Source organism: Terrapene carolina, unplaced genomic scaffold (genome assembly GCF_002925995.2).
Source record: "Terrapene carolina triunguis isolate 2854851 unplaced genomic scaffold, T_m_triunguis-2.0 Scaffold22, whole genome shotgun sequence".
NCBI lineage: Eukaryota > Metazoa > Chordata > Testudines > Emydidae > Terrapene > Terrapene triunguis.
Window position 1 is genome coordinate 10,969,953 of NW_020664373.1, and position 9,789 is coordinate 10,979,741.

Here is a 9,789-nt window from a genome sequence, read left to right on the forward strand (position 1 = left end):
GTGCTGCCCGGAAGGAGAACTCCCAGATAGAACCGGATGATTTTTTTGTCGAATAGTAAATTTGCCAAAAATGCATTTTTGAGGCACTGAAACTTTTTGCGAATTGCCTAATGGTTTCAGGGGGGGGAAATTAAAATGTTTTGTTTCTGCTTTTTGTTTTTGAAATGTTTCTATTTTTCAATTTGAAATGGCATTTCATTCTGAAATTTTGGTTATTTTAAAACACCCCAAAATGAATAGGAACAAAAAAAATTCATTTTGGGTCAAACTAAACATTTTGTTCAACTGGAACAAAATGAAAAGCTGAAAAAAGTGGGGTTTTTTTCATTTTTGCGTTTTGTTGAGGTCTAACAAAATGTTTTGTTAAAACTGAAACTGATTAATTTTTTTCCAGAAATTTTTCGGTTCGCCTCTGAACTGAAAAATCAATTATTTGCTTAGCTTTACTCTTGAGGATTCAGAATTCTGTAGCTTAGGATGTTGTAAGTGAAACAAATTCTCATTCATTTCCATCATCTCACAGATAAATCAATTCTGCGTTGTCAGTTATTTATATATTTAAACGTATATAATAGTGGAAATAGAGATGGGACTGAGGAAGCAGACTACGTCCACATAAAGTCCTTTTACTCTGGACATACTGCAGTGAAGTGAGTTTCAGCCATAGGGATCCCATATAATACAGTTCTCGGCAAAATGAATACAGCTTTTTTGGTTGGTTTGTGTTTTGCTCACATCCTTGATGTGAGATGTTTTAGGTGTTGGTGGAAAAGGGATATTATGATCTAAACCTTTTCTAGAGGAGTAAGCCCAGAGGACCGGGAGCTCCTGGGTTCTGATCCCGGCTTGGTTGCTGACTCACTATGTGCCTTTGGGCAAGTCACTTAGACCCAAGTTATCAAAAGATTTTGAATGCTTCAGTTTTTAGGTTTCTAACATGAGACACCTAGGTCCTAACTTTCAGAGTTATTGACCGCTGAACATGCCCAGTTCCCATTAACTGGAGTTGCAAGTGCTCAGCACCTTTGAAAATTGTATACTTGGTCTCTCAAGTTAAACACCCAAAAGCTGAGGCACTGAAAATTTGTGGTCAGTTGGCAGCTTGGGCCTAGAGCTCTCTGTGCCTCACTTTTTTTTAATTATTATTAAATAAAGATAATAGTGACTTCACACTGATGGTGTGAGGAATAATTTACCTAATGTGTGTACATTTCTTTTCACCATGTAAGAAGTATTATTAATAGGGCCTTAATCAAAGTTGAGAGCTATGGACTGTTGTTTTCAAGTACATAATTAATTTAAAATAACTTTCCGTTTATTTTTAATTAAGCTCTGAACATAAGCACTACTGCCAAAACAATACCAAAGGATTTTAAACCATCTCAACACTTGTCTGTCAAAACAGGTAAGAGGAGAAAAATTTCATGTCTTTAAAAAAAAAATAATCTTTTTTTAAAGAACTTGTCAGCTAAACAATTTTCTTACCAAAATAAGCCTAAATTTGTTTTTTTTTATTTCATTTCACTGGTAACGTTCCTTTCCTTTCACTCTAGTAATAATTTTTAATAATAAAATTACTTTTAAAAAATGATCCATCCCATGAGTTAATGACCATTATTTGCAAAGTTCATCCGAATTAGGATTTGAACTTGTCAAAAAGGTTCACCTACTGTACTTTTCTTCTGATTCATTTCTTAAGCACAAAGGACATTTTGTAATATAGCATATTGTAAGTTCCATTTTTTTCTGCACACAAGATTGGGAAAAGTTGGTAATAATATAACTGTTGATGGAAACCCTTCCCAAACACAGAGTAAACATTATATCTTGCCAGTAATGATTTTGAGCAGTCTTCATTTTCACAGGAGCTGACTACCCATAATTCTCATAGAAGTCAATGGGTGCTTAGCAATTTTGAAAATTAGACCTTGTGACAGGAAGTATGGTGCTATAGCACTGGTGCCACAGTTCAGGCTGTAAGTAGCTTTCCTTTCCTGTAGCTATTGATTCCCTTCCCCACCCCTATCATCTCAGAAGGTTTTATTTCTGGAATGGCATATGTCAAAAATCGCTTGCTTGGTCCAGAAACTTCATACTTGTTCTGTTTATTTAACCTCAGTGAGAAGTGATGCCTTTACAATTAACCATCCAACCTTCCTAAAAATATTCCTTGCAAAGCTCTGAATATTTGAAAACTTTATCACAGTGTTTCTCAAACTGGGGTCGCCGCTTGTATAGGGAAAGCCCCTGGCGGGCCGGGCCGGTTTGTTTACTTGCCCCGTCCGCAGTTCCGGCCGATCGCGGCTCCCACTGGCCGCGGTTCGCCGCTGCAGGCCAGTGGGGGCTGCTGGAAGTGGCAGCCAGTAAGTCCCTCAGCCCGCACCGCTTCCAGCAGCCCCCATTGGCTTGGAGCAGCGAACCGCGGCCAGTGGGAGCCGCAATCGGCCGGACCTGCGGACAGGGCAAGTAAACAAACCGGCCCGGCCCGCCAGGGGCTTTCCCTACACAAGCGGCCACCGCAGTTTGAGAAACACTGCTTTATCAGGTCTCAGTAGAGCTTATAAATCTCAGTGGTTAACCACTTAGGTATTAGTGCAAATCTGGGTTTGCCCTTTAAAAAAAAAATTGAAGTTCTCCTCCTTTTAATCATGAAGATATCCTTGATTAAGCAAACTGACCCCAAGGGCCTGTCTTAGTAGTTGTGCCTTAAAACTCAAGTTTATTAATGGCCCCTCAACAGCTGCGTGCCTCATTTTCAACTCTTTTTTTCCTGGCTCCTTCCCAAAAACACTTGGGAACTGCCAGATTTCCTATCTTCAGCTCATGTTTTTGACTGATTGCGTGGTCTCCTACATACATACTTCCCTCTAGGAGGGAGAGTTAGTGGCAGAATCTTCATCTTTCTTTCTTTGCACTCTCCTGGGATTCCTGAATTTCAGTTTAGCAGGACTCCTAGCAGTACAGCTCAGAAAAACTGTCATTGCTCACACTTGTCCCCAAGCCACTGCAAGTTCTAGCCCCTCCCTCACCTTTTCTCCATGGAGATGGAATGGATGCTGCTGTATTGTTCTTTTGTGGCACAGTTTTGTACCCCTGAAAAGGTTAGGGTTAGAGTCTTAATTCCCACTCCAAACCCCACAGAGGGAAAGGCAGCAGTAAAAAATCACAGTGGCTTTCCCTTTGTCTCCTTCTCCTGGATAGATGATGCAACCCTTTTCCTTCTCTGTCTCCTTTGTTACCTGCTGCCCTTCAATCCCTTTCCCCTTACTTGGTGACTCCCTTTGAGTCCAAAGGGAAATAAATGGGATGAAATTTAAGAGGAAGAATTAGGTTTCATAAATCAGGGGAAAAAATGTTATGAAATCAATTAGACCAGAGGTCGGCAACCTTTCAGAAGGGGTGTGCCGAGTCTTCATTTATTCACTCTAATTTAAGGTTTCGCGTGCCAGTAATACATTTTAATGTTTTTAGAAGGTCTCTCTCTCTAAGTCTATAATATGTAACTAAACTATTGTTGTATGCAAAGTAAATAAGGTTTTTAAAATGTTTAAGAAGCTTCATTTAAAATTAAATTAAAATGCAGAGCCTCCTGGACCGGTGGCCAGGACACGGGCAGTGTGAGTGTCACTGAAAATCAGCTCGCGTTCCGCCTTCGGCACGTGTGCCATAGGTTGCCTACCCCTGAATTAGACTGTTGGATAGTCCACCAAGGAAGTAGTGGTAATCCATTACACTGAGTTATTTAAAACTGGACCGGACAAAGTACTAGAGAATATCCTTTAGGTACGTAGATGATGTTACAGAAGTTAAGAGGTGGAAAAGACCTGCTTTTTTAAAGCCACAATAATTAGGCAGTTTTCCTGTAGTGATCATCAGTGTTTAAATATCATCAATGTTATCTTTAGGCTTCAGGACTAAAACTCCACTAAGATTAGGGTCCTGCAAATCTGAAGATATCTGCAGACCATGTTTGCGGATTACAGATCAGATGGAGATACACATTTTGAATCTGTGCAGGGCTCTAATTGAAATGAATAGGGAAAGTTCAGATCGCTCTTGGAGCTATTGATTTAGGCTATCTGCCTGTGTTATAAACTCAGGAAAGACAGCATTTCATTGGTTCACATTTGGAAGGTTTTCTTCACAATCATAAAGATTAGTAATTTGACGTCAATGCAAACTGTTTGATTCAGCACCTTTGAAAATCAGGCCACTTATTTAGGTGCCCCTATGAAATTACATTATTGAATTTGGGCACCCACATTTAAAAATGTTGGTCCTTAATTATTTCCAAATGACAGCTTAAATTCTGCTCTTGCTGCTTAAGCCAAGCACAAAGCAGCTCAGTGTGCCGCAGACTGTACGAGTGTTTTAGGATAGTCAAGAAATCTTTGTTTCTTCCTTTCTCTCTTCTACCACTTTAGCATATTACACCATTTACTGTATGGCTTTCAGTTCAGTCTTCAGCCTCTAAAGCAGACCCACCACACCCCCCGGTTGAGCTATGGGTGTCATTGAATCTTAATCTTGAATTTCCTGACTTTCACTTGCTTAAAAAAAGGCCTTGACCATAACGCTGCATTGATATAGTTCTTTATTTAATACAATAATCAGTTCAAAATAGGATTCTGTCTTCCCTCTATGTCCCCATGTTCACCTCAACAAAACATAATTTGAGGACTCTCTGATGTCAATCTTCCCTATAGTTTTGTGGGGGTGATCTGAAGAAAACATAAATATTCTAAAAATATGGTTCACCTTGAATGATATAAAATGAGAAGGCAAATCTTTCAAAAATTATATATGTAATTTAAGTTATCATTGTCAGTACTGTCAAAATTGGGTCATAAGATTGTAGAAATTTGTTGCTAAAATTGTATTCTGTGGGTGTTTCAAACCTAAAAAAATATTCATTATTGCTCATTGTTAATGGTAATTCCTTCTCTTCTCTTCTTTTAGTTGCTAGTAAGAGTTGGTTACACTGGAATATGGAATGACGCTTGTTAATGACATTAATCTACTGAGAGATTCATTCATAAGCGGTTTTCTTATTGAACATTAATCACTACCAGTTGCATCTGTATAGCCTCCATGCAGCGCTTCAGTCAATAATGTAAAACCCATGCAAACAAATTCTCTTATGAGGAAAAAGTGCATGTTTGTGGATCTACATTATGTTGCCTGCTATCTCATTTGTTCTGCATGTCTGTAAACCCCCTAACTGGTATGTGCATACAAGAGAATAATACAAGCCATTAAAAAGTCAGCATTTGCCAACTGCTACCACAGGTAGATCCTGTATAGGAAAATCTACGGTAAGATCAGATAGATATTGGAGTGTGGTAACTGTTGGCAAAATGCTGATTTTTCTGAAGGTAACAAATAACACCGAAAGTCTCTCTCTAGTACCATCCCTCTGGATTCTTTTTAGCATTCTATCTAGTATAACAATTTTTTTAAAAAAGGAACTCACCTATCTTAGACTTTTAAAATTGATTACACTAGTTTAATATCCCAAGAATCTCTCTTTCAGGGAAGTAGATTTGAAAGCAATCACAAAGTTACATTTTTCAGGATTACTTTTTGTTTAGAGAGGCGACTCATAGAAAGGGATGTACATATATAAGGAATAGTTCTGAGAAGGTAAATCATTCACTGCTGTTTAACTGTTCTTGTTTTATGAGACAAGAAAAGTGACTAAAGGCAACAAATTTTAAATCAATAAAGAAAATACTTTTTAAACAACTCTGGAACTTGTTGCTGCAAGGTGTAACTGAAGCCAAGAGTTGGAGTAGTCGGTCTCAATGGGATTAAAAAAAAGAACTAGAGATTTATGTGGATGATGAGAACATTCACAGTTACAGATGGGGAGTGAGGAGTGAAAACAATCAAATCCTCATTATTATGCAGGGATGAGCATCACTCTGACATCCTCCATTTGTTTGTAATTAATTCAACTACCTATCATTCTGCAGATAAAGAAACCTCCTCTTTTTTTTTTTTTTTTTTTTTTTTTTTTTTTAAATGTTTTTAACAAGTAATCTGTTGGTTTCAGTTGTTCAGGAATCGAACACACTCAAGGCAAGACCAAGATCCAGGTACTTGTTTCTATTTCTGTCAAAGAAATATTCCCATCTGAAGAGATCTTCAACAGTCTATTATTTAAACATCAAACTGTGTAGGAGTGAAGGTGTTGGTATTGCATTTTATTAACTGCGGTGGAAATAGAAGCCACCCTAATGTCATGTTGGGAGACCCATCATCCCATTTTAGGAACAGTCTTGAGACTTCATCTAATTGAAAGTTGCATGCTACATATGGATAGCCACATTGGACAATCTAGAGAGCACCAATAATGGCAGCATCTGATGCGGCTGAGTGTGTCCTCTCTTTTGAATTGTGTAGTATCACATCTAACAGTAACCAGTTGGTGTGTGGAAGAACATGGTGTATGGTTCATATAAGAATGTGGATTAAAAATTAAAGCTGCTAAGATTGGTTACTTGCTGGGAATGAAAAAGGCAACTCATGTCTGAAAATATTGTGTAATCAAAAATACAATAACTGTGTTAAGCATTGTTTTTGGCTGATCAGCATTCTGGTATGCCCACATCTTGTATTATACTTTAGGCTGTCTATTTCAGCCAGTCAGATTAACTACTTTAGTGCTTCATTTCTTTCTCTAATGTAATGAATGTGTAATCATGAGTCTCTTCTTCATAAAGCCTATAATTAATTGAACAAAAAAAGAAGAAGGAGAAGGAGAAAAAAAGAGTCTGGCAGAGAAGGAGGATAAACCAAAGAATGGGAAAAACTAAAAGAAATTAACACTTTGAAATTAAACTAAAGGCTATAGAGAACAAAATTATATGCTTGCCTGTTTAGAGTTTGTTTCAAGGATTGTAGATGTATCCTCAAAAGCCAGGAGTTGTAAAAGTACTAAGCAGACTTCTCTTGAGCAGATGTATTTTTGCTCCCGAAGAGGCAGTAAATTGAGGGGTGGGAGGGAAAGGAATTTGACTGGCCTACTACAGCAAAGCAGTACACTGGTGCTGAAGACAGACAGTATTTGCAGGACAGAAGTTTGATATACTTCACGGTTGGAAAAAAGTATTGAGAGGGGAAGAATATGAATTAATATCTAATGGGATAGTAAAGTGAGTAGTAGAAAATAAAACAAGGAAAAATGCACTTGGGACAGGTATGCAAAAACTGGAAATGAATTAGTCGGAGAAGAGGAATGCAAGGTTGATGTGATGTGATGTGATAAGGACATTTTTACTTCTGGAGAGCTGAGTTTACTTTGCATAAGAAAATGTGATTTGTTGGTGTTCTCAGTCCCTACTAGCTGTTTAGCCACATGACAGAATCACCATGTAACTAGACACAGATAGATTTTTGGTCATGAGTTGGAATAGAATGGCAGGGTAGGGCTGAGAGACATGGCTGACAGAGTCTGTGTCCAGGAAGATTGCACAGCACCTGCACGCTTTGTGCCCAACTCAAGCTGGAGCATTTACGGTCTTAAAATTCACTTAATTGTGGTTTAAAATCATAAAATGGGGGGGGAAATCATAAATTACTTTGAAAAGAAAATCATGTGACTAAGGGACTTCGATATAATACTTCAAAAGTATGGATTAAGTTCATTTTTAACCTCAGAACCCCTGTCTATCATGTATTGCATAACCCACAGGTCTGTATGTGTTTACGTGTTCCCCTCTGTGCCTGATCCACAGAGGAGATGAATAGAGATGTGTAGAGGACAGAAGTTCCATTTTGCAAAGGATTTCGAGGTTTCAGAATTTGGCTTTGTTTTAATTAGGAACAAAACCTGAACATTTTGAAATTCTGTGCAGAGGAAAATTCAAAAATCCCCCCCCCCTTTTTGATTTTGATTTCATTTAAATAATGTTGCAATAGGATATTGACTATTTTAAAACTAAAATTCCTGCAAAATAGACGGCATTTCGAGTTTGATAGAACTGCAGATTCTGACAAATATAGTTCCCTTGAAGTTTATCTGACCAACTCTAGAGAGGCGTCTGTTACTGCTCTTAGCTTAGTTCAATCTATAAAGATCATGCTTTTAGTTCTGGGGGTCCCCAGTTCAATCCCTGGTGTCAGTCAATATGGTGGCCTTCAAGTAGCATTGTATTAACTCTGCAAGGCCAGATGCATTTTTGCCTCCTAGGCACTACTTTACAGTTCCTTACAATGAATGATAAAGTATAAAGCTGCCTATTTTTCTCCAATATAGCTCCCCTTCCATTGTTTATTGTATATATTTGAAGTGCAATATTTTAAGGGCCTAATCCAAAGCCCTCTGACTTTCATGGGTTTTGGATCAGGTTTTAAATGAGTTGGGTTGGAGGATTCTAAACCCTGGGGTGAAAAATGCAGTGGAAGCAAAGGCAACATGTTGCATGTGAACTCTGAAACAAGTTTGGTTTTACCTCATATGTTTATTGGTTTAATCAAAAATATAAGATGGAAGTTGCCAGTGTCCAACCTGTTAACAAAGAGTTGCCTACTAACTACTGCCAGTTTGGCAAAAGCTGCTGATCCCTTTTCCCATTAGTTGGAGTTTTTGCCTGTTGATGATGAATCTTTTTTTGTCTTGCTTGTCATGCATAATGTGTTCTAGTAAGTATAATACTTCATGTTGTCAATTCTGATTTGAGTAAAGTCTGCAGGCTTGCAAACAGACCTTGTGACTCCAACAGCAGAAATTATTGGACTCCACTCAAGATAATGAAATTTGTTAAAAGTGTTTAGAAAATACATTGCATAATACACAGGCAGTATCATGAAAATGGATCATTGTGAACAGTGAATTCAAGTGATACATATATTGCACCTATGAATAGATAGTCACATTCCAGTTTAAGGCATGGTAATGTGAGTTCAAATAGTTTTGCCTTGTTGTCCTACCACTTAATTATTAGTTTTAGGCCCCCAAATTACCAACTAGCTAGCTCATTGGTTGAAGGAGAATCATGTGATCTGAACCAGACAGCTCAGATTGTCTCTGCTGCAACAGATTTAGGGCAAAAAAACCCTGGGCTTGTCTGGCCTGATTGCTCAAGGAGGTACAGATTTCTCCTCCCTGAAACAGTGAGGGCAGGCAGTGTTTCTAATGCTGCCCTCCGACAAGAATTCCATTAGAGAAGGACAGCTTTTTAATTTCCCCAGTGGTCTGTAGGAGCCCCATAAGTAGGTGCTGTGAGGGTGAACTGAGTAAGACTGGGCACCTTTTTGGCCAATCCCACTCAGCTGCAGACCCTACAAAGGAGATGGGGTTGCAGGCATGTTGCACTGTTACAGATCCTCTTAGGGAGATTTTGCATTGCCAGCAGCCCTGTGCCCGGGGTTATGCTGGCAGAATACATCAAAACTGCAGGCTGAAAGTAGGCTCCTGCCAGGACACCTTGTTATTTTAAGTACTACAACTTATGTTACAGTTAATGCAACATTTTGGCTGCATTTATTTATTTTTGTGCTTTCAGAATTCAGCCATATTGTAGGAAATAAATATCATAGTGAAAATGCTTCAGAAGCAAGTTAGCACTTTTAATATACTCCTAGCGGCAGCCAGAGCCCAACATGTTGAGAGTTCAAATTAAAGTTTATGGAGAAGGAGAGGAAGAAAGTCGGTAGAGAGGAAAGAAATTTTAATTCAGGTGTATTCAAGATAGTTACTATAATTATTCTGCTGTTGGCTAAGGTCACATGCAGGGCCGGCTCTGGCTTTTTTGCCGCCCCAGGCAAAAAAGCCTCCGGCCGCCC

The 9,789-nt window shown here is 38.5% G+C and overlaps 1 protein-coding gene across 1 annotated transcript in view; it reads left to right on the forward strand.

Moving 5' to 3' along the window:
* The window catches only part of LOC113406058 (ralBP1-associated Eps domain-containing protein 2-like), a 140,884-nt gene that overhangs the window by 83,529 nt on the left and 47,566 nt on the right, over window positions 1-9,789 (forward strand). The window contains exons 11-12 of the mRNA XM_029910713.1: window positions 1,331-1,405; window positions 6,056-6,098. Of these exons, the coding sequence (XP_029766573.1) occupies window positions 1,331-1,405; window positions 6,056-6,098 (118 nt within the window). The remainder of the gene's footprint in view (window positions 1-1,330; window positions 1,406-6,055; window positions 6,099-9,789) is intronic.